Source organism: Apis laboriosa, unplaced genomic scaffold, assembly GCF_014066325.1.
Source record: "Apis laboriosa isolate Shangri-la unplaced genomic scaffold, ASM1406632v1 scaffold11_cov152, whole genome shotgun sequence".
Taxonomy (NCBI): domain Eukaryota; kingdom Metazoa; phylum Arthropoda; class Insecta; order Hymenoptera; family Apidae; genus Apis; species Apis laboriosa.
The window spans coordinates 754,485-780,720 of NW_025221020.1; the positions used below are offsets into that span (position 1 = coordinate 754,485).

Consider the following 26,236-nt stretch of genomic DNA (forward strand, 5'->3'; position numbering starts at 1 on the left):
GAGTGTAAAGAAAAAAACGTTAATGTATCGGTCGAGCAGAGATTTTTGTAGAGCTCACTGTAAGCTTAGTATAGAGGGTAAATAGAGAAGGTAGAGAAAAGGAAGATGAAGGTAGGATATGGAAAGCTTAACAACGTGATCACGGTTCAAGCACTCCCACAGGATCATTACATCGACTAGTCTACATTTCTTCCTCTACCTTTCCCCTCGCTCCCCCTATTCGTAGTCAAAAGATAGACACACACGGGTCTGCGCGCGTCTATGGACTTTCTCGGTCCTCGGTTCATAAGTCTCGCTTGCTTTAAACTCTATATGCGGGAGACAGGAGTACAGAAGGGTACGCGTACGCGGTTAAACAAAGGAGTAACCGAGCTATCTAACGATCGTGCGAGCAGAGTTTACGCGACACACCGTGAAATTGTTGAGAGATACGACGAGACGCGGAAATTATTCGAGTTAATCGCGATTGCATCCGGGCCAACACCACTCGTTAATTTCCAATCCCCTCGAATGCCGCGTTAAACTTCTTTTAAGCCTACCTGTTGCGTCTTCCATTCGACGATCCTTTCCCCGGAATCTGCTGGTTCCGCTGGTAAACATATTCGATGGCAATTACTATCCCCCGTCGTCTCGTACCACTTGCTCGAAAACCGATCCTCCCGAGACCGAAGCAAGGGAAGCGTAACACCGATAACTGGAATTCGTTTGTATAATACGAATAACAAGGATGAAAGGAAAACACCGGTAACTACTATAAATCTGAGACTCCCTTCTTTGAGACCGGTTACACAGCACAGGATTTACCGCCAAGTTTAGCGCGCAACGAACCACGCCAGGTTTAAAGAATCACCAACCACTCTAACTCCTCCCCACCTTTCCTTCTCTCGTAACACCTAGTTATCCTCGGGATTTACTCCCTCACGGACGAGGGATATACACGCGGTCGCAAACACCGGGTTTACACAGAGGTATATACGTACATACGTAATATGGTCAAGGTGATTTGGTAGCTTATGCCGTGGTAGATCCTACGTACACACACATACACGCTAGCTAAGTATTAGCCAAGTTCATTGGTAGAAAGAAGTCGCGCGAGACGGCACAGGGGCAAGAGGGGTCTCTCGCTAGGACCGCCTATCCCCACTTTAAACACTTTATTGACAAACCTGACACCACACATATATGTATAATAGTAAAATTTAAAATTGTAAAAATTAGTTTTCCTTTGTGAAGTTACGTTAGGATTTAAAACTGGAAAGACTGAAATATTTTCGAAACTATTAAACTATTGTTGCAAATTATAATTAAGCTACGCATATTATGAGAAATAAAAAAATTTTTATATTGTAGAATACTTTGGGTCAGTATATGTGACAAATATCATGGTAGAAACAAAAATGCATGTGAGAATAGGCGTTTTCTTTCACATTAATCACTCAGATCCGTGTTTTTTCCTCTGCGAGATTTCTTCCATGAACGGTAATTTATTCTGTGGGATTTACACTGTTTCTTGGCTATTTTCTTTTTTTACGGACAAAAAATGAAGAATAGCATCGAATCTCTTCGCTCCGCTATTCGGTTTCCAGTTTGTTGATAGTTTTGCATCCCGCAATCCGTCGGGAATTAATTCGATTCCGTTGGTTTCGGAAAGTTAATGCGCTCGAAAATACCCGTCGCATCGATTGCGTTCACAGAGACGAGAAACTCGTCTAATTCTTGAATTTATCGCTAACATTGCGTTGTACATATATCTGGTTTGCGTGCGATCTTCCAACGAGATTAAATATTTCGCTCTGCCAATTTCATCGATCTCTGGTAATCGCAATGTCCGATCGTTTCCATCACAGGATATCGCTCGATTTTGGATCGATGGATACGTCTAGCGATTCTTTCGCGTCACGGAATTCCACAGTAAATACGGGGATCCGGTTTACTTCTCTCTCTCTCTCTCTCTCTCTCTCTCTCTCTCTCTCTCTCTCTCTCTCTCTCTGAGATCTCAGAGAGTGTAATTCAGTTCGTCTTTTATTAACGGCGAATTAAAATGTTATTTTCCCCATGGGGAAGACGAATAAATTGCTACGTAACGAGATAGGCGGAAACTTGAAATTTTATAGTATAACAAGATAGGAGGAAGCGGGTGGCACGAATAACGTTGCACGAAACACCGTGAAGTGGATGGAATGATATGGATCGCGCGAGGAACGCGTAAAGAGGAACGTGTAACATTAAAAACATTACTCGAAATTTACTCTCTGTGGAAACGAACGCGTGAAGATTTTTTTCACTGATTCCTGATTTCCGTTCCAACGATTCTTCGACAAGAATTGATCGATGTTGCTCGGTTTATGGATAGATCCGAAAACCATCCACCATCAACGACACACGATGCTCCCAATGCTACACGAAGCATAGTTCGAGTATTAATACGAGTGACCAAGATGGCTCAACTTTCGTAATAGGAAGGGAATCGATGGTCCCCACAGATGGCGTTGATCCGTCAGATGACGTTCGAGACGTCGACTCGGTAAGTAGACGAGTGAAGAGGGGAATGACGGAGAGTGAGACAGAGATCTAAGTTTTGCTCTAACGGCGGAATAATATCCTCACGTCTGTTATACGACTAATATTCACGATCGCCGTCAAGTAAATGGTACGGTGCAATTTAAACGCGTAGCTTGTTGCTCATTAGCACGGGTATATCCGGTGGCTGATTATTATTAATAGGATGAAGGACAAAGGCGACGTTGCACGATCCAACCGCCTCCTGTGTCACATCTACTCGTTTTTCGCGTAATCGAATATAAGCGTACTGAATACATAACGAAAAAGCGAATCGGGAAACGACACGATACCTCTATCGTGCGTGTAATCGAATATCGGCGAACGACACGTGTGCATAATTAGAATAACGCGATGTTTTTTAATTCGGTCATCGCTCTCTCTCTCTCTCTCTCTCTCTCTCTCTCTCTCTCTCTCTCTCTCTCTCTCTCTCTCTCTCTCTCTCTTTCTCTCTGCTTTCCTCTCGGATTTAATGCGAAAATGGAAAAGAGGGAGCGATATGAATATATCGTTACGCTTATTAACACCGGGAACGGGAAAGCGATTCGTTTGTTTCGAACTCGATGATCGGTGAAAATATTTGGGAAACGTATTACGTCAAAAAGCATCTGGCACGTCGATCGATTTCGTCGTCGGGACGGTCATCCACCTCACAGGGGGATAGGAATGCTTTCGTTTCGACTAACGAGTTTTTAATTTTAGTTTCTAATTGAAACGGGAAAAAAGCTTGACTTTTGCCTTCCCCTTTTCCCTCTCTAGTGCCGGCAACCGTGTATCATAAAAAGTTATCATTGGTCGGGATCGAGTAAAAAAATAGCTCGATAAATTCGAACAACGCCGACTCGAATCTCGTAAATTAAAATCGGAATATAAAAGTGGAAGGAAATTCCATCGATGACGAATATAAATCGAACAACGGGCAACGGTTATCGAATCAACGCGACTGGTCTAGAATAACCAAACATCCTCCGTGTTTAAACGCTGTCACGAGTCGATTACCACCTCGCCGCTGCTTTATCGCTCCCTTCGTTTATCCCTAATTTATACATAAAAATGTATTCGGAGGCAAATACGATGGATATACGAGGATACTCGTTCAAACATCTCGATGTTGAATCATCGTTATTTTAATCGTTATTCTTAGAAACTATTGCTCTCTGCCTTCTGCTGGGCCATTCCTCGTTGTTCTTCCTTCCTTCTGATTACACCGTTGTCCAACTTTGCGAAAAATTTTCGAATTGCGAGAATTTACGAGCGTTGACATCGTTGTAACAATTGTCGTTAAAGGGGATGAAATTTCGAATCGGGGCGGAAATTACGCGAAATAAAATTGTTGTCCAAGCGTGGAAATTAGCGGAATAGCGCCGTTGTTCTTCGCGTTATTGCCGATTAATCGGGAATTTGTTATCGCGTCGATGATTTCCTCGGCCGAATCGGCCGATTATTCTGGAATATCGACAGACGATAGATCGATCGCGATTCGAAAACCAACCAACTCACTCCGCTCGCCATCCGTTTCTCGCGTTATCGTTCGCCACACTCGATCGTAAGTTTTTTTTATTATTTTCGTTGTGCACGAAAAATGCAACTTTTACCACCACCTTTTTTTCTCCCCCTCTCCCCACCCCCCCAACTATTTTTAATCCTCGTCGAGGATCGTTACATTCGTGGCAGTTACGATGATTGCAGCACTGGTTGGAAGGGAATTCGGATTCGGAAAAAGGAAGCGTTTTTTCCTCTCTTCGAGGGGAAGAAGCAAAAGAAGACAGCGTATGGAAATTATGAACGAGCAATCGAAACGATCGAAAGAGAATCCGAGTCGAAAGCGAGTGGAGAATGAGATAAATAAACGAAGAAAAGGTTGGGAAGTGTCTCGTTTTTCAAAGCGCTTGTAAGTAAGCGGGCGCAATTATTTCATTGTAGGACTTTTATAGCCAAGAACGGATCCTCGAGTGGAAAGACCAAGAGGACGCTTTTTTCCCAAGTTAACTCTTTTGTGCGCGCAACTCTCTCTCTCTCTCTCTCTCTCTCTCTCTCTCTCTCTCTCTCTCTCTCTCTCTTCTTTGGTAATTTGGAAAAATTCGCTTTAATATTACGCTTTCCCTCCCTCAAAGTATCTCATACTTTTAATTAATTCGACGACGTCTCTTTTGTTAATTATACGGAGAGGGGAGGAAAAAAAAAGGGAAGTTAAAGGGTTAATCGACGCGTATTCGATTTTACGCGGTTCATATTCCTCCCTCCGTTCAAAGGGAACTCGTCTCGTTAACGCCTGTCGTCGGTTCTTTCCGAGGGGAAAGAGGAGGAGAAGGAGGAGGAGGAGAATTCTCCCTTCATCGAAGAATTAACGCAGCAAGATTGGCCCTCCCCTCTTTCCTCTCGCCGTTCCTCGGTAAATTCTCAAATTTCACCGTGACGAACGATTCAATTACGGGAATATAAAGTATCGCGCGATCCTAACGTGGACCGAAATTAAATCGATTTTACGACGGGCGAGGAGGAGGGGGGGTATCCTTTTACGACGCCATAAAGTGGTCTCGAACGACACCTCGATTACCGAGGTATTAACGTTTCATTGCAGAACGTCGGATTTCGAAGGTGACGACGAAACCGAAATATTCAAAGTTTATCCTCTCTTCGTTTCGTTGCGAAATCGAGAAATCGAAGAAGGTGGAAAAAATTGGAAGAGGAAAGAGAGAAATTTCGCCTCCATCGGGCGAAAGATGAAACGCAGGGAAGACCGGGTTCCCCTCGGGCAACGCCGCGAAACGCTGCGTTTCGTCGATCCACGGTACGCAATTACTCATTATGTACATAAACAAGGAGCGTGTTCCAAGGAGGGTATGACGACCGGTTAATTTGGTAGAGGTTTGCGGTGTTGCGGTGTCGACGCGTGTGGTAGTGTAACCTAGCAGCCGTTTATCCCTCGTCCACCATAAAATCCGCTCGTTGCTTGCCGTCTCTTAGTGGCCGAAACGCCTTCATCGTAAGCGGATTCCGCCTTAGCGGAATCTATGGGAATCTCCGTGCATCCATCCAGCAAAAGAATTTTCGAGGAAAATCGTTGTGGAGGGAACGACTAATCGTCCGAGGAGGCAGCCAAGGAGTTAAGGATCGACGTTGGCGGCGGTGATCGACGACTCGAGAAAAGGGGGGAGGAAGGGAGAAGAAGATAGAGGGTTGGAAAAAGAGAGGAAGTGAGAGGAAGTGGTGTGGGGATCCCTGGCGTGATGCGACATGGTACGCTACGGATGCGCGAAAACCGACAGCGGTGGAGTCGAGTGCTTCGTCGAGTTCAGTGAGGCCACCACGTTGCTCGATAGTATTTCCTCTCGTTGCCGTTCGTTTCAAACCCATTGCCAAATAGAGGGGGCGAAAGCTGCGACAAAGTAAAGAAAAATACGAGCATTTCGACCATCGAGGAGAAAGGAAAGAAACGCGATGTCCGGCTCGCGAATTTCAAGCTCGCGGTAAAAAAAAGAGAAAAAAGAAACGCGTTGAATCCCTCAGTTTTCGTCCTCTCGAGACGTTTCTTTTTTTTTTTTTTTTTTTTTTTTTTTTTTTTTTCTTTCTTTCTTTTCGATCGATATTATTATAAATCGCGTGCCAAAGCGTCCTGCTTGGACATTTCGCGAGAACTAGATCGCGGGTCGAAATCGCGACCGGTGAATTTTGAAGAGAAAAATGTGATGCGATGAAATTAATGAGAAAGGCCGTGGATGGATGGGGGACGAATTACTTTTCTGGCAGTCGTTCCATTTCACGCGCAATTTACCGAGAACGAGAGAGAGAGAGAGAGAGAGAGAGAGAGAGAGAGAGAGAGAGAGAGAGAGAGCGCGCGCCTTTGCACGATTGCTTTTGCGCGGTATCAACGAAAAGGGACACGGAAGGAAATCCTCTACCGGTATAATCGGTGACAAATCGTTTCCATTACTCGGCGGAGAACTCGAAACTCTTTTTTCTTCTTTTCTCCTACGCTTTATCCCTCGCGAATTATTATCCCTTCATCACGTGCGTGTCGCGCTTGTATCACCTTGTACATATCACCTTCCCTTTTTTTGCCCTCGGGGAAGGAAACAGAGGAATCGTCAGTGGCACGCGGCGAGACGAAGATCGGCGCTACGACTAGATTCGTCGAGTTGTTGGCCACTATAGGCTCGTTCCTGCTAGTGCTCGTTACGTTGCCCTTCTCGCTCTGCTTCACCTTCAAAGTCGTGCAAGAGTACGAGAGGGCCGTCGTGTTTAGAATGGGACGGCTGAAAGGCGCCGCTTATGGACCAGGTAAACCGTACCATGTTCACCACGGTGGAAACAAATGGAAGGAAACACGAATCTGATTGGTTAATTTGAAAGGAAACACCTATCTTTTGTTTCTACCGTGGTATTTGTCACATATACTAATTCAGAATATTCTAACGTATTAATATAATATAAAAATTTCTTTTATTTTTCATAATACGCGTAGATTAATTACGATTTGTAATTACGGTAGTTTAATTTATAAATATAATTTCATATTCGAATAGTTAAAATAATAATTGTACGTATACGAATAAGCTAGATATACCATCAAGATAATTAATAGCTTAGAAAATATTTCAGTAGTGTGTAATGTCAACAAAGCGTCTGAAATGGGAAAGTAGGCGGTTCTAGCGAAGGATCCCTCTTGCCCCCTGTGCCCCTTCATCTTGCGTGACTTCTTTTCAACCGTGAACAGTACAATTTTCTTTGTTTCTTATTCCAATTATTTTGTATCCAAACTTCGATGCATTAATCCAGAATATCGATATAATATAAAAATTTTTTCATTTCTCATATACACATAGATTAGAATTACGATTTGTAACGATAACGAGTTTAATTTATAAATATAATTTTGTATAAATAGTTAAAATAATAATAATACATATACGAATAAGCTAGACAAATAAGCTACCATCAAAATAATCAATAGTTTAGAAAATAATTTCAGTCTTGTATGATTATCGATTTTGAATATTCGAATTGTAGCTCTTCTATTAGTATGCAGTGTGCGATGTCAAGATTGTCAACAAAGTCTAAAGCAGTGACTAAAGTGGGGATAGGCGGATCCCTCTTGCCCCTGCACCGTCTCGAATTAGTTCTTTCCACCAATAAACAGCATGAACTGAAGCAAACGTTTATTTTCACACACATTTTTGTTTCTACCGTGGCATTTATTACATATACTAATCCAAGACGATCTGTATCTAAACCTTAATGCATTAAGCGTAGCATAGAAACCTAGAATATTCTGACGTATCGATATAGTATAAAAATTTTTTTATTTCTCTATAACATGTACGAATAAGTTAATATCAAAAAATTTTTATATTATATCGATTTCTGGATTAATGCATCGAAGTTTAGAATATACAATCGGAATAAGTAAAAACAAAAAAAAAACTGTACTGTTTACCATTAAAAAGAATGGTCAAGATGGAGGCACAGGGGGCAAGAGGGATCCTTCGCTAGGACCGCCTACTTTCCCATTTCAGAAGCTTTGTTAACACTACACACTACTGAAATATTTTCGAAACTATTAATTATTTTGATTCATCAAGATGATTAGATTGATTTCGAATTATAGTATGCAGTATGCAGTGATAGACGAGACTTCTTTTCATCAGTAAACGATACTTCCATCGATCGAAACCGAAACTAACTTCGAAATCAACGTTCTTCCTTATTTTTGATTTTTTCGATTCGCTCTCTCTTTTTTTTCCTTTTCTTATATTTTATTTATCTATTACTACTCCATAGGCACGTTTTTCGTGATGCCATGTGTGGACAACTGCGTACGCGTCGATCTGAGGACGGTTTCGTTCGACGTGCCTCCCCAAGAAGTTCTCACCAAGGATTCCGTGACGGTGAGCGTGGACGCGGTCGTCTATTATCGCATAAAAGAGCCATTGAACGCCGTCATCAAGATAGCCAATTACAGGTACAAATACTTTCGATATTTTTTCCCCTCTCCCCATACGCGTATCCGAGCTTTACAAAGACAGAGAGAGAAAGAGATTTTTAATTCCTTACGCGTTATCATCCGTATGAAAATTTTGAACGATGGGGTAACGATAACCGCGTTTAGCCGTGTTTTTTTTCGCCGTTAACTCGACAAAATGAACGCGGTGCGCGGCAAGCGTGGTTAATGGGTAGTAGGCGAGGGGGGTGGAGGAGGAAGCGAGCGAGGAAATGCGCGCTATCGCAAAAGAGATTTCATCCGCGTAATGCGAATGGTTGGCGAAAGGACCGGCGACAACTCGTTGAATGACTCGTAACATTTAGCTTCCTTCTATTTCTCTCTCTAGGAGACGAGAGAAGAGAGAAACAACCGCGCTTGCAATTTTAATCCGAACCAGCGTTGAAAAACCAACGTGGGGGAAAAAGACGAACGGTCGAGAGAGAGAGATAGAAGAATCGAACTTAATTATAATTTTTCCACGCGATTGATATATATACGCGAAGTGTAAAAATTTTTTATTATATATATTTTATATTATATTTATATTAGATATTTATTATATATTATATACTTTATATTATATATTATATATTTATTCTCGATTACACGTAAACGCGTAAAAAAGTGGAGAGGGAAGATGAAAAGGAAGGAGCATTCGACTTTAGATTAAGACGGCGTCTAGGGTAAGCGCCGAAATTGTCGAGACGCGGGAAATTAATTAGGGATTCCTTGGGCGACCGGGGTTAATTAACGCGGACACCATTTTCTGAAATTTTAATTAGCATCACGGGACTCGTAGAGCGTCGTCCTCGTTCTCGTCCTCGTCGTCTGGAATCACCGATGCCGAAGAAAAATGCGAGAGAGAGAGAGAGAGAGAGAGAGAGAGAGAGAGAGAGAGAGAGAGAGAGAGAGAGAGACGGCACCTCGAGGAATTGCTCGGATAATTTGCCCCACGCGGGGAGAAAACTGATTAATCGCGTGAAAGTTGCATCGATTGGCTCGAAAATCTCCGCGTGCGCTCGCGCGCGAGAGAAAGAGAGAGAGAGAGAACTTTCTCGATCGATAAAAAAGAAAGTATCGTTGTAGCGGAATTAGAAAAATGGAATATAGGATAGATAGAATTAACCGAGCTCTCCATCTCGAGCGAGGACAACGTCGACGAGGCGTTTTTTAAACGCACGGCACACGTGACAGTTTCCGCGAGGCGGACGACGTTTAATTAACTGGAGCGCAGAAGGGGGAGGGGAGGGGCCGATGTTTAATTATGGAAAAGACGACGACGTAATTGTACGGTGTATTCATTTCGACTCGACGCCAACTTTGATCAAAATTCCTCCCGTCCTCCACTCCACTCCACTGATTACGACGTTAAAACGTTACTACGCTCGTTTCCCCCTACCAACGGGGAAGGGGAAAAAAAAAAAGAAAAAAAAAAAACAATTTCACTCGCGCGGTGTACACTACGCGCGAGATAAAAAATCGTGGACGCTCGTCGAAACGTGAAATTTCGTAGTAATTGGGTAAAAGCGAAATTGGCGGGATATTTCCAGCCACTCGACTCGGCTACTGGCTGCCAGCACGTTGCGAACGGTGCTTGGGACGAGAAACTTGGCCGAAATTCTCTCGGAACGTGAAACCATTTCCCACACCATGCAAACCTCTCTCGACGAAGCCACGGAGCCCTGGGGTGTCAAGGTCGAACGCGTTGAAATGTGAGTATACGCGTCCCAATCCTTTAACCGACGCTTCGAGAACCGTCCTCGATCGGTAAAAACGATTGGCGGAGACGAGAGCTCGAACCGTGACCGATTTCGCTTCTCGAGGAAGATCGATGGCAGGAACGAGAGTCAACGATCGAAGGAAAAATAGTCCGTCTATCGATCATCGCGGGACGGACGAACGTATAAACGTTACGTTATCGACGTATAAAAGAATATCTCGTTTCGTTGAACTCGGTGGAAAGGAATAGGTAGGGTGAAATATAACCCTTGATCGACAGCCTCGATGATAGTTCCACTCGATACGGCGAGAATTTCGTATTTTATCTCGAATCGGTAAGGAACGATCGTTTCTTTTCTCCCTATCCTATTTCAATTTTCCGATCGTTCTTAGAAGAACCGATATTAATTCGATCGATTTTAAGTATCCGTCGTTCCAACGTATGTCGACGTATATCGAGAAAACACACGTATTAGAAAATATTCTCGAGAAATGTTATAAAAACGGGATGTTAAAGTCTAAAACGTTGCACAAATGTGACGCTATTCGAAAGACTATTTACCATCGTAGAACAATACAATCGTTTATATTATGAGCTTCGAGCGAACGAAATCGATACGGTTTACTTTAGCTCTGTTCACGGCCTCTGATCGACGACCGTAATGATTCTAAACTGTATCGCTTAAATTCGATCCGATCCCAATTCTATTTTACTCTAACCGATCCGATCTCTCGACTCTCTTTTTTTTCCTTTTTTTCCTCTCAATCATTATTTTTCGTGAAAACGCAAAACTAAGAGAAGCCAAAAAACAAAAATTCGCGTAGAAAATAAAATCCAGGCTGATCCTTCTTCGCAAATCTTCGTCCTTTGGCTCGTAAGAAAACGAAAGATGGAGAAGAAAAAAAAGTGACGAAATACTTGACCGAAGAAAAAGTGTGGCGCGCGACGTATTTTCTGATCGGCGTACGCGGGCGCGCATAAACGCGAATACTGGAGAAAGCGGGTGAGGAGGGGGGATCATAGCTCGACGAGACGTAACCGAAAAGGAAGAGCCCTTTAGTCTCGATGCTCGCATCGTCTCCGCGTTCCCCGATAGTCTCTCCCCTTTTTCTAAAGGGTGGAAAAGATTCGAGTATCCGGTGAAAAGAACCCTTTGAAACACGCGTCAAAGAGCCGTGCGGAGATCGTGGCGCGGCCCAAGTGCGCTACTTATCGTTGGGAAAAAATGTTTCCCGTCTCTCGTTACATCGGCGAACAACGCCCCCTCCCGTTTCGAACGCGAAAGCTCTGCCTCTATGCGTATGGAGTTGATGATTAAGTAGAAGAAAGGAACGTTTGCGCGTTTCTATTTCTTGTCAAACGAATACGAAGGCAAAGTGCATTTTGACAGTTTTCCAGACGAGAAATATACGCGTCTTGTTTTCTTAAAAATGACCGATTCGCCTGGCAAAAAGGCGCAGACCATTATTTATCACGATTCAAAGTCGAAAGCTTTTCAACTCATATGCCACGAAGAGTTACACGAGTAGCTTAGCCCTACTGAGTACGCAAAAGTTGAAAAATAATAAAAAGCGTAGATCCTCTCGTTTTCCTTTTCGAAAAACGAAATTCGAAATCTTATCCAATCGCGAAATGGGAATTTATCATCTCGACGAGATTCGACGGAACTCGTTTCCGCTTCAAATTCGAAACGACTGTTCGCTACGCGGAAACCATACGCTCCGATCCGAAAAACAGACAGCGACACACGTACATAAGAGAACGGATAAAACAAAGGAATCTTCTTTATTCCGGCCGTGTCCGTGGAACTTGGCCAAGAAATTCGAAACTATCCTCGAATATATCCGCTCTTACGCGCTCTCCTACACGGCGTTCCATCTCTCTCTTTTAAGGCCGAGTCTTGTAAATAAAAAAAAAAAAATTAGTTTTCCATTCATGATCATTCTTTTCCTTCCGTTTTGAAACGCGAAATCGTAAAATTATAGGTAACGCGTATAATTTTATAGAGAGAGAGAAATGGGACAGAAAAATCGAATATCAATGAAAATCGATGGGATCTCGCGGTTCGTGAATCGGATTGTAGTGATAAAGAGAGACAGGTAAAGGTAGACGAAAGGGAAACGAAAGGAGTTGGAACGGATGTTCCTGATTTAGAAAGGACGTTCGGCTTCCGGTGCAGCTGCAACGAGCCATGGCCACGGAGGCAGAAGCCGCAAGGGAGGCTCGGGCCAAAGTGATCGCGGCGGAAGGGGAGATGCTGGCTTCCCGTGCCTTGAAAGAGGCCAGTGATGTCATTTCCACGAGTCCAGCCGCTCTTCAGGTACGTTCCACCTCCTGCCTCCTCGAGAAATGTCAAAGATATCTTTGTAATTCCACTCTCTCTCTCTTTCTCTCTCTCTCTCTTTCTCTAATTACCCTCGTCCCGTTTAATTCGAGAAAACGAATTACTTCTCTTGCACTCGACCAATCCCCAAACGTGTCCCCCTCCTTCGATTATTCCATACGAACGAATATCGATCTCTATATATATATATATATATATATATGTGTGTGTGTGTGTGTATGTATTCCACGCACAGCTAAGATATCTGCAAACGCTGAGCAACATATCCGCGGAGAAGAACTCGACCATCATCTTTCCGTTGCCGGTCGAATTCTTGACACCATTCTTCAACCGTGGCTTGTCGAGCCAGATCGAGGGCCAGGGGAATGGAATTGGAACGGAATCAGGGGAGCAGGGATGCGCGGACCGGCTCACGACTCGACCTCACGTTCACTCGAACGGAAACATGCCGGCTAAGTGAAGATAGGTAGGTAACGTTTCGAGTTTGATCGTCTCTAGGCCGGAATTCTCGCGCGATCTTTGATACACGCTTGACTGGAAACCTGTTTGTACGCGTTTGCTCAAAGCATCTCTTCGTTTCTCGAGCAGACGTCGTTCCTGATCAACGAGTCACTTGTTAAATAAACCGATATAATTTCTAAGGATTTACAAGGATTTCGACCTATCGAAAATTCATTCGACTTGATCGTCGCGGAATACGAGTATATATTGCCGTTCTGAAAGTAATTTCGCTTTTTCACATGAGCGGCGCTAGTCGTACGTTTATCCATAGCCAACTTCGTTCTAAACCGTGTTGTTATGGTATATTTTAAGAGTTGGCATTTCACGATTTATTTGTAAGAAAAATTCGTTTGATTCTGTTGTGCGGTTGTGTTTTTCGTGCGCGATATCAAAAAGAACATTTTCGGTTCGATTATATCGATTATATTTTACTTCTTTATTACCGAAAAGGTTAAAAATGCCGTTCAGGCAAGAAAAAAGTTACGTGAAGTGAATGGAAGCGAATGAAGTGCATGAAAAAGGTTATATCAAGTACGCCAGTGACAAAACTGATTTTCGAAATTTCATTCTGATGATTTCGACGTTAAAGATGCGTCATATTCTGGATTCGCACCGGTCGAAGCTGATGAAGACAAAATAAAGACATCGTTCGAAGCAAACCGACGAATAACAATTCGAAGAAATTGCTACGAGATCGAACTCGACTGTTTGTGATCGTGTGAAACGAACTTGGTGTTTCATTGTCGTGAAAAAAAAACGAACTTTCCGAACAACCCAATAAATAAGGATTGATTCGAATCGAAAGGCTAGAAGGATTAAACGAGTCGTCGGGAGAGGAGTTTCTCGTCGTCACGTTCCAGGCGTTGGAGCGTGGCGTGAAAGCACGTGCTCACTTCCCTCCTTTCTCCGCCCCTTGTCGTCGTCACTCGTTTCCTCGCTTCGAGGAAGCTCGGGCTAAAGTAGAGCTGCGTACATGGCGGCCGCGTCTACCTCCTCTTTATGGAACGATGTAAAACGGAAATTGCGCAAGCCCCCGCATTGAAATTTACGTATCGAATGATAACGAACTTCCTTGAACAGCCGCATGAACCTCGAGCGTTTCTAAAGCGGAACACAAGAGAGAGAAAATAAGAGAGAGAGAGAGAGAGAGAGAGAGTTGGTCTAATGGAAATGAAATAGGCTTCTCCTCGCGCGCCGGCTTTGGACCGGCTGCGCGAGATCTGTAGAGACCACTTAAATTCTGTCTGGTCGCGATAAAAATAATTAAATTCGTGTCAAAAACACGGGCGCTCGCGGTGGGTGGAGCGTAAACGGTTGTTGTGGCGGTGCATCGCGCAAACGAGAAACGAAAACGAACGGAAAGTATAAATTTCAATTTTATTACTCCGCGTACGGACGCGTTTCCTTCCTCTTCTACTCTTTTTATTTTCCCTTTTTTAAAATTCGCGAATGGAAAAAAAGGAAAGAAAAGGAAAGAAAACAAACAGGAATAATAATATCCTGGCCGTAATGTATGCAGAACAGTTTTTTTTATAAACAAGGGGAAGAGAAGGTTTAAAGGGGACTATTATTTACGCGGGAAAATTCCTCCGGTGAATTATGACGCTTGTTAACCGTGCCACGACACGACGCGAGCGCCCTGCCCAGGATTAAAAAGCCTCCCCTCCCCCCCCCTCCTCCTCCCCCTCCTTCGTTGCACACAGTCACGTATGCACAAACCGCGTTAAAAAAAAGTAATTCATTGGATAAACGGATCGAGGTGCAATCGAGATAGTTTTTTAAGGAATGAGGGGAAGGGGGAGAGAAGGAGATTGTATAATCGCTCGAAGGCGATTAATCGTGGCGCATGGTAATTGCCTAAAGTGAACTATTTTGTAGCGAATAGTGACGAGTGGCGGCTCGTATTTGGATCGGACTAATATTGAAGATCGTAATTAATAAACAGTGGCGCGGGATATTAATTCCTTTGCATCTCAAATATTTGTCGGTGAAATTAATTCATACTGTGCCGAAATGTCATACCGGATACGCGTAATCCGACCAAAGAGATAACCGTCGGGACACACGTTGCCAATTAAGCTTATAACCGAAGCGATTTCCTCCTCGTTCCAACCTCGTCTCATTTCGTCCTTCGACGATCTTACGTACGGATCGTTTCATTGTTTCAAAGAGATTTTATCGTTAAGAGAGATGAAAAATTTCCTAAAAGATAACGACGGCTAATAATAGAGAAAGCTGGAAATCAACGGCTAATTAATTGGAACGAAAGTAACATTGTTTTTTCGAACTGTGTGTGGAAACGAATGATCGATTTGCGAAATATAAAGCGAAAATTAATTTCAATTGTTCGAAATTCGGATTCGTTACGTGCCAGGAAATCGAAGATCGCGTCGATTGTGTATAAGATACGTGTAAAGAACGTGCGAAGAATTTTTACTTAAAAGATTGACGCAAAAAAAACGGGGCAATATCTCTATGTTAAAGTCTAAACTGACTTTGAATATGTAGCACAGACGTGATGCTCTTATACTCGAAAGACCAGCTACCTGCCTATAGGACATTTCTATTGGGTTGTTCGGAAAGTAATTTCATTTTTTCACACGAGCGTCGCTAGTCGAACGTTATTTTACAGCCAACTTCATTCTAAACCGTGTTATATATTTTGATCGTTGGCATTTCACGGTTTATTTATAAGAAAAATTCGTTTGATTCTGTGCGGTTTTCCATGCGCGATAACAAAGATACGAGACCAAAAAAGAGCATTTTCGACGTATTTTACTTTTTTATTTTACCGAAATTTAAGAATGCCGTTCTTAGGCAAGAAAAAAATTACGCGAAATCTATGGAGAAAGTGTATCAACGGTATGCCAGTGTCAAAATTTATTTACGAAATTTCGTTCCGACGATTTCGACGTTAAAGATGTGCCACGTTCTGGAAGATTGATCGAAGCCGATAAAAATAAAATAAAGGCATCGATCGAAGCAAACCTACGAATAACAACTCGAGAAATTGCTACGAGATTGAAGTCGTCGAATTCGACTGTTCGTGATCGCATGAACAAGCCAATATTATGAGCTTCGAGTGAACGATATGGTGATTTACTTTAACTGTTTGATCGATGACTATAATGATGTGAATTGTGTCTGATCTGTATTCCACTTCTGTTCTAACTAATCTGATCTAGAAAATTATTGCAGGCTTTGGTTTTTCCTCCATCCTTATTTTTCGTGAAAATGTAAACTGAGAGGAATCAATAGTGGAGTTGAAGGACGTCGCAAATGTGAAGACATTGCTGCTATATCGTTTGGAAATCTAGGATCTGGAAAAATTTTGTATGAATTTTGAAATGGTAAAAATGATCAATAGATTTATATATGATGTCTATGCCAATCTAGATAGTAGATAGTGTGATTAAAGAGCATAAAGAAAAATTTGAGTGAAAATTAAATTATTAAATATTCAAATTTATTTATATGCCGTAGAATATTCGATGTAAATATTAAGAAAAAGAAACAATTAAATGGCAACTTTATTATACATATACATTTTCATGATGTGATTTGGAACGAAGTTTTCCAAGTAAAAACGATATATATATATCTATTTTAGGTTCCTAATTCCTAATTCTTGTAGGATTTTTGTGAAATGATCCATAAACATCTGTGCAGTCAATTATGCACATCGAATGTTTAATAAAAATATTTTCACGGATATTTATAACAATTCTAACTAATTAAGAGATTATGGATACAAATTTTCTGAAACCAGCAGCTTATTATGAGACAAAATGTTATTTTTTTGGAGAAGGTAAATTATTGTGTAAATTTTTTTTCAATATATATGTAAACAGAAAATTGTACAAAATTTTTATATGTAATTTTCTCTAGTAAACTTATTAGTCGATAATATGGGATTTGTCACAAATTTAATTAGTAATATTATAATTAATTGTTACTATTGTTTTGGAAGAATGTTAAAATATCATTATTATGTTATAATATAAATTATTGTCAGACTATCGAAAATACTCGAGCCGTTGAAAATAAAAATTTGATCACTTCTTCGCCTTTGCTTAACACTTTATCTTCGAAGAATTTTGAGAAAAAATCAAACCGTAGAAAGATTATGCGTGTGCGAAAAAATTGTCGAAAAAATAGAAATCTATCTTTTCGATAGAGTCCACAGTGGATGTTGTAACGGGAGAAACAGAAATATCTTGAACCTAAAATCTCCGCCTATCGGAGGCTCGCCCCTTTAATGCCCCTGTAATTTCTTAGACGATAATTAGCAACCGCTTTGCACCTCGGTCGACGTCGTTGGCTCACCGTTGCAATTAAAAATTTTTTAATTCCCCAGAGCCCAGCTTGTCCTTCGCCATCGTCGTGTCGTCGTTGTGTCGTCGTATACGTGTACCTTGGACAAACACACGTAACCAACTGGCTACAACCAACCCGTTTTCCATCCTGTGTGTTCCACAGCCTCGTTTGCCGCGCTAACTTTTCAACGCTGTTCTTTAGCCGCACTTATTTCGCTCGAACTTGAGGCGAACTTTCACACCACCCCTTCCTCCCTCCCTCCCTCCCCTCTCCCCCTCCCCCTCCCCTTTTCTCACACACCATTTTCAGACTAATTTTTGCGCCAGAAAATTAACCGTTCCGTCGAGGAGACTAAAAGTAACGCCGTTCTTTCGTTTCTCACCTCCTATAATAATAATTTAACCAGGACCAGCTTCCTTCCTCGAACGAGCTCGAAAACGTTTCCTTCCCGCTCTAAATTCTCTTCGAATTTTAAACGAAAGATTTCAAGATTTTTCAATGATATTTTTCATTTATAATTGTTTAAAAATCGTTGATTTACCGCGGCTCGCCGCGATCGAATAGTAAATGGAGGGATGATCGTGATTATCCTCTCGCTTATCCCCCGACGAAGACGCGACTGGCCGAATAATGGGAGGCCATTACCGGGTTAGAACGCAACAAGCTCTCGCCTATTCGATCGTTAATCAGATTATTTGCTACCATCCAACCGCTACTTTGCTCCTCTCCACGGTGCTACGCTTTGCGTCCAAACTAACGAAATCGTTTACAAGGGTGGCCCTCTCTGATCGGCTCTCGGCTCTCGGGTTTGGTAACCTTTCACCCGAATATCCCTCGCTAAAATCTCCCGGAATATCCTTAATTTAGCTTGACTCGAATATTTTTATAAATCGTCAGTCGAGTCGGTGCGATCGTTCGATAGAAAGTTCGATAGCTCGTACGAAAAAACGTTTCTTTGTGCGACGATTCGATGGAATTGGTTGTTTCGACTCGAGCGAGTCGAGAAAAGGAAGGAAGAGTGGGAGGGAAGGAGAGAAGAAGCGTATTGGTGTATTGGAATCGTGGACAAATACCGGTTGGGCGAGACGAATAAAACGGGCGCTGCCAATTTATCCGTCGAAAGGCACGATTAATGTTTGATCGAGACCGAGACTTGCCTTCTCTGGGGGATTTTTCGCGCATCCCCCCGAGACTCGAAGGTCTCGCACGAGCTCTCTCCCTCTTTTTCTCTCTCTCTCTGCCTCCACGCGAGGAGAAATACTTCTCCATCTCTTCAGAGCGGAACGTGTTCTCCACCTAGAAAATAATTTCTCGAAGGGATAGTCTGGAAATGGGTGAGTTATGTCGTCCAAAGTTTTATGTTTCCAGCTCTGACTCTCGGCGAACGGTCGGATCCACCCTGCAACTTTGCGGGAAGCAAGGAAGGAAGGAAGGAAGGAAGGAAGGAAGGAAGGATGGAAGGCGTGGCGAAGCGAGGCGAGGCGAGGCGAGGAAGGAAGAAGAGGGAACGCGGAGATCGAATCGACGACGCGTGGCGCTGCGCCTGTTTTTCGTTCGACGAACGAGGATCGAGGACGACCAATTAAAACTTACAGCCGGACGTCCCTCGTTAAAACGTTAACGCTTTTTCCCTAGGCTGGAACGGATCGACTTCGCGATAAATATCACGCGTCTTTGTTTTTTTTTTTCTTTCTCTCTTTTTTAATCGATATAGACGGTAGAAATTGTCGGAGCGCGATAATAAAGAGCGGGAAGAAAGGTTGGCTTTCTGGAATAAAATTATTCCGGTGGTGTGAATGCCGGTTTCCAAAGAGGATTAAACGAAAAGGGGGAGGGGGTTCAATGAACCGGAAAGGGCCGAAGCTGCGCGAAAAGTGCGACGTAATCGTGTTTTATGTAATGGAACTGAACACTAGTTTACTCCCATTTTGCCACGCGCAAGGAGAATTTTTTTTTTTTTTTTTTTTTTTTTTTCCCGTTCCCAACAGTTATCGCTCCCGCTGGTTCCATTAAAAGCGACGAAACGATCCGGAACGGTTGCGAAATCGTCCGGATTCGAAACGCCGATCCATAAATCTTCCGTGTAAATAGTTCGAGCCGTCTAAACAATCCGTAAACAAGTCCGTGCGAGCGAAAGATGTCGAATTTGGAACGCGGGAATAAAAGCGTAGCTGGACCGAAGTAGCCCTCCCCCCTCCTTTTTCCCCCTTTGAATAGTCGGTGGTTCTCGAAAGCATCGAGATTCGATAAAGGACTTGGGATCAAAAATTGGCCCTTCCCATAAATTCCCAGAATTCCTCGGAGGGATTTGCCATTGTTTTCGATGTTTTCCGTCTGTATAGATTCGAACGAGGGTGTTAGATATTAGAGAAAAAAATCGCGTGACGGAGAAATGTAGATGCGATGTTTCATAAAAAAATGAAACTAAAGAGGCTGGAAAAGCAGAAGCGGTGTTACTGCGACCGAGTTTCATTATGCAGCCTCTTATAGTTGGCGTAACTCCCATTGGTCGTAAATATGAATTACGGCTGGCCGAAATAGCTTGGCGCACCTTACCGTACCTCCGCGTACGAAAAAACCCCTTTTCCCGGCCATTATTTATTCGAAAGAGGAGACCGAGTCCGATGAATCAAAATGGCCGTCAACCTTTACCGAGGCCACCCTCCCCCTCCTTCCCCGCCCCCCTCTTTTTTTCCGGCCAATAACTGCCAACGGCAAGTTCCACCAGTGACGAGGCAGAAATTAAACGGGGCGCGGAGGCGAAACGGTTGCTATCGTTTGAACTAACTCCAAACCTTCCCCCCCCCCCTCCCCCACTCTTCGTCCTTTCCAACGCTTGTCCATTTTCTTAATCTGTCCGGCGAAAACTTCCTCTTCTAGATGGCCTATATTCCATTCCGCGAGATATCTTTCACATCAGTTTTTCCCCCTGCCCTTTTTTCGATACATGAAATATCGTTTCGAGTTGAGAAATTATGCAGCATTACGACTACATGGCGGGTAGATAGATGTATCGGGATGCCAACTTTAATCAACGCGTAATTGGTAAAAATTGGTTGGAAATTGGAGAGCGATTATAATTTTTCCATGCGAAAATAGAAAAAGCGTGGGGAATATTTTTACGCGTACAACTTTAATCGAACCAACAATGTTCTCCGCAAATTAATCGACAAGAAAGATAGCGAGAGAGGAAAAGAGAGAGAGAGAGAGAGAGAGAGAGAGAGAGAGAAACTAGCATTATTGGCATGCAAGGCCTGTGCAAGAGCATAAAGAAGGATTTTATGTCCGCCATTTACAGCTTCTCTTTTGTAAATTTCCTATTCTTTCTATTCAATGAAATTTCCCTCTCGCTTTTTCCTTTTGTCGTCGATGACCCAGATTCGAATAACATCGTTGGGAAAAGGGTATTCCCGCGAATAGCAACGGGAACGTACGCGAAATTATGCTGTCCCGATATTGGCTCGAGCGATGGCAAAAGGAAAAACATTGTAACGAGGGAAGAGAAATGAAAATTTCTCTATCAACCATGCAAAATCAATTTATCAAAGAGCCCTGTCATAAATAAACTTTAATTAATGGGCCACAGTCCGTAACGAGCAATTGAAAACGAATCCAGAAGATAAAACGAAATTACCTAGAATTAATTTACCTATATTAAAACGATTCCTCTATTTTCTTTGACGAAACGTCGAATCGTTACATGTATGTAGACCGACAAATAACCTTCCTTTGTTGGTCACCGCCTAATTCAATTTACCGACGGTCAAAGAGCTCGACCAACAAACTAGGAGAATGAAACGAAAACGAGGAAAAATTAATTTAAACTTGTCATCGAGGGCATTAAAAGACGCGCTCGTATCGAAATTACGCTCTTTTTGTTTTATTTCTTCGATTCGATTTGAAAGGATAAAAATCGTTTTTCAACCGATAAATCGTTGCGCAAAGTCTGAGAGCAGGTAGAATCCAATTATCGATATTTCGAGAGATCCGCTACCTCGAACTCGTTTCGGTGGTCGGTGGGTTTGGTCACCGCTTGATTATGGTTTACAGCGAGAGAGAACGGTGGCGAACGGTGAATATGACAGTAGCTCGCAGGAATGTTGCGTATCGATTTTGAAAATTATCATGCAAGCAAGCTCGTCCTGTAATAGGTTAATTACCGAATCCGAGCCCCTCGTTAACTCCGGTTAATGTAAATTATTTTCGATTTCGCTGACTTTGCAACCAACGCTCGTTTATAAATCGCATGCAAACTAATTACATATTCTTTGTTCCGACCGCTCGCCAATTACCACCCAGGATGCGATCCATCCTATTGTTACAGCTAATTTTGTAATTATTCGTCCAACGAACCGTACAAATCATTCCGTTTCAATCGAATCTGTTCCAATATTTTCGTTCTAGTTCGGTTCTTTCTCGATCTCGATATCCGTGCAACTGTGGGTGAGTTTTTACATCTGGAAACGATATTGCCATCTGTTAGAAAGTAAAGCAAACGTTTCACGCATACGAGTAAAGAAGGGATCTTATATCTCTTTCACAATTCTAAATGTTACTTACGATCGACAATAGATACCATCCAACGGTCCAAAGATGATCATCGTATCTTCCATATAGAAATAAATGTAACGTTCGACAAATTTTTTGCAAATTAATCCCGTGATGAAAAATAATATATTGTTATACATTTCCAAAAATAAAAATGTATATGTTTTTCAAATATTTGAATTTACGATTGTTTTACAATGTATCTTTTTGGGTATTTAAAAAACTATTTATATATAAAACGATTACAGATTGAAGATTTAAAGTATACGACAAGATATACGTAATATCGAGAAAATGTAATATATATTCTTTTATATTAAATATCAAAACACATTTTTAAAATTATAAAAGAGAAATGATAAAATGTGTAAAAGGAACAAGGAAAGAAAACATTTAGAGAAAGACAGATATAGGGTAAAAATATGAAAATCAGTGCCATCTTTAGAGTGTCACAAATGAAATTCATTTAAATAAAGGACAGAAAATGATAGAAGGAAGATAAATATAAGATAAGAATTGATTACCAACGATATCTCTTGAATGCCAAAAACATCTCTTAAATACGAGATAAAGTAGAGTAAGAAACGATCGCTAGTACCATCTCTCGAGTATTATTGAAAGAAGTTTTTATAAGCATTTAAGAGATGGCAGTAATGATCAATCCTTATCTTATCTCTATCTTCATCCTACAGTTTTCTTTCCTTCACTTACGAGTTTCATTTGCGGCACACTGAAGATGGCGTTAATTTCCGAATTTTTATCCTATCTTTGTCCTTCTTCCACTGTTCTGCACATTTTATACTCTCAAGAGATAGATTCATATTTGACTTCATTATTGTCTTCCTTGCTCAATGTAATGATAAAAATCTTAACAAACTTTATTCTTAACAAACAAATTTTTATCGTACGGAATATTTATATCATATATGAATATATGATATAAATACAATATAAATTTTTGTTTCATATATTGCAGAGCATGTATATATAATTTTATATATTATATAAATTACATTTTCTATATATTATCAGAGAATCTATATATTTTTATATATTAATTAATTAAAGTATTTTATTATACGTTAAAGATAAAGATTTTTTTTTAAAAAAATTCAACAAATTTACTTTGTAAAAATTTAATTTTGATTTAAATTCAGATAAAAGAAAAAGCGGAAAGTACGAGAAAAGGATTTTGACTTTGCAATAAAACGTTGTATTCGCTTGCTCGTCAAATACTCTTTCGCATTCGTCTTTACGCATTCTTTTTCTTCCAATTCATCGCTATCGTATCGATGCAACACGTGTTTGCCAATCAGATTGCATTCACCAATAATCGGAATGAATAAAGTGCCATTTGACCTGTTTCCAAATAAAAGACGTCAATGAAACGTCAATGAAGTAATTTTACAATTTGTCTCGGGAGAGATCGTTCGTTATATCCAAGCGCATATATAAAATTCGAAATTGACCATCGTAAATACATACACGTGTATTTGTATTCTATCGGTCGAACACTCCTTGATTTTTTATTTCTCTTATTTTTGCCGAAGTATCTAAAATCACCGGGGGGGAAAAATCGAAACATCTTCCGAACGGAATAGATGGATTTTCGATTTATCGAGAGTCGTGAATCCTTCCTTATTCGAAAGTGAAGAGGCGTGACTACAGTTGCATGGAGTCGGCCGGATGAACGCGGCACGATATGACCAGTGATTTTTCATGTGATGAGCTTTCACGTTGATGGGAGTAAAGTTTATTCCGAGTGGGGAAACACGGCAAACACGATGAACCGAAAACGGATATTTGCTCGGCAAATAGCGCTTCTTGGAGGTGAGTTGCACGGTAGAATTTTTTGCCCGGCCAGAAACAAGGTTATGTAGGATGATTTTCACGAGACGCGATAACGAAGCGTTCTCGTAGATTAACACGCGTGACAAAATTCAATTTCACGGAAATCAAACATGAAAATGTTTGGGCATGTGTAAATTTCGTAATTCCGTGCTTATTTATCAATCGTGTTAACTATATCCGATCCGTTTACATCTCTCTATCGACGAATATTCTATGACGTGAAAATCGAAATGTAGAACGCATCTCGCAACGATATTGGTGTTTCATTGGCCGCGAAGATGAAATAACGAAGGTGTATCCGTGTTTCGCACATTTCGTGTTGGCAGCTTCTAGAGCATTACGCGCGAAAGGAAAATTGATCTAAAAAAAACTTTGCTACTGGTTAAAAGCGTGCTCTTTTTACGACTATAGTTTTTAGAACGCACCATAAAGCTAGAGGCAAATGATACCACCGTTTGATCATTCGTCCAAAGAACCAATCTCGAGAAACCTTAAACGCAACCTAGCTTTCTTTTTTCTTTTTTTTTTTTTTTTTTTTTTTTTTNTTTTTTTTTTTTTTTTTTTTTTTTTATCAAAACTTTTCTCTACACGTGAGCGCAACTAAAATGGAAAATGAAATTTCATTCGAAATACTCGTTACACGTTGTTTGATCCAAAATTTATATACGAGACAAAATATACACGAAAGAATCGATATCGAAACGGCTTTAGCTTTATCATTATTCTAAACCATAAACGTTCTACAGGTACATTCGAAAAACTGAAACGTTCGAAGGTATTTTCTCCCATTATTTCCGTTTCGATTTCCAAGTAGGTCGAAATCGAAGATGCCGCTCGCAGTTCGAAAGAGACGAAGAGGGGAAAGAAGGAGCGAGAAGAAGCAAGCGCTTCCAATTTTTTTCCTTCTATCCGGGGCTCGTGTGACCGGCATGCGAGATCGCGTAAAATTATTCTTCGCAACGCCGTCAAATATCCAGGATTAATTTCTCATCGGCTATTTTATTCTTCCTCCGTGAAAGCATACCTTTGACGCTTGTGCGACGCAATTAGTTTATTGTACGAATTACGAACGCGAAAAATCAGCTGTTACGTCTACGATCTGATCAGACTTCTCGCATCGGGCAATGATGATTGGAAAGATCGTAGAGGAGGAATCGAAGAAGGATCGAGATGAGAGCGGCTGTTGGAAATTATTAAGAAGCGGGAAAGCTAGGCGTTATCTTTATCTTTTATCTCGCAACACGGCGGTATAACAAGGGCGGGGGGTCGAGTGGAAAATTTCGCGAAAAGTTGCTCGAGAGCTATCTCGCCTCGTTACCCCGCGTTTCCGCCGCCCGCCAAGTTTACGAAAGCTCGCGGCCCCTTTCGTCCGCCACTTCGCTTCCGCGATATAATTTTCGTGGCCGTAAGAGAGCTCGCCTCTCCGCTCCCGCCGACAATTTTGTCGGATAAAGTGGTCGAGATAACCGGATACGACGGCCAAAAGACAACTCGTGGCGACATTCCGCAACGACTTTGTCTTTTTTTTCTCCCTTCCCCCCCTCTTTCTTTTTCCTTTCATTCAACTCTACAATCATCTTCTCGCGCGCTATTTTTGTTTTCCTCCCGAAATTGTGGCAAATTTCCAGTTCCAAGAATCGTTTTAATTACACGACCGACCGACCATTGTATAACGGATTAGTCGTCGATAGAATCCGGTGAAGGTTCGATCTCGAGAGACGAGTGGCAATAATCGTTAAATTTCTACGTGTCGGTTTTCGAGAGATCCCGTATTCTTCCTCCAACAGCGTTATCGAGAAACGTCAACAAAATTCGAACACATCCTCCATTAACTAACGAATTACTAACGATTAAACCATATCTTTGATAAATGTATAGAATCGTTCGAAATCTGCTATTTTGTCGATCGTTCGATTTCGTGAAACGAATTCGAACACCGTTCCTCGCGGACTAATCGTTTCTTTCAAACTCGCCACGTTTCATTTTTCCTAGATATCCTGCCGGTAGTATATATTTACGCTCGATATTTACTCTCGGTGAAACGAGCGAGGAAGGAGGAAGAGTCACGACCGAATTCGAATTCGACCTAACTTTTCTCTTTTCGTTACGCGGTTCGTCAAGTTTCTCCACTTTTTTTTTTTTTTTTTTTAGAACTTGCCGAGAAACTCAGCGCGACGAGAATAACGACCCATTTTCGCCTACGTTCGCGCAAATTCTTGACTTGACCGAAACTTGTTTGTTTACATTCACTTTTTTATTCGTCGAAGGTGAAAGAGAAGTCACGCGCGACCGATTCGGCGAAGGAAACGGGAAACAAAGGAACGATCGATGGTGTGTAATTAGTTGGGCAAAGTAATTAATTCTGTTGGCATGGTTGACGTCGAGAGTTGAGTTTTGCCTGCAAATGTTATAA

At 41.6% G+C, this 26,236-nt stretch overlaps 1 protein-coding gene across 1 annotated transcript; it reads left to right on the forward strand.

The window, feature by feature from the left end:
* The first annotated feature begins 2,331 nt into the window (after positions 1–2,331).
* On the forward strand, positions 2,332–16,794 carry LOC122717774 (band 7 protein AGAP004871-like). The gene is given in 9 exon segments (XM_043942167.1): positions 2,332–2,352; positions 2,355–2,390; positions 2,393–2,524; positions 6,633–6,840; positions 8,341–8,521; positions 10,093–10,254; positions 12,417–12,582; positions 12,842–13,072; positions 16,306–16,794. Coding segments are annotated over 8 exon segments (1,131 nt in total). The 3' UTR covers positions 13,067–13,072; positions 16,306–16,794.
* The last annotated feature ends 9,442 nt before the right edge of the window (positions 16,795–26,236 follow it).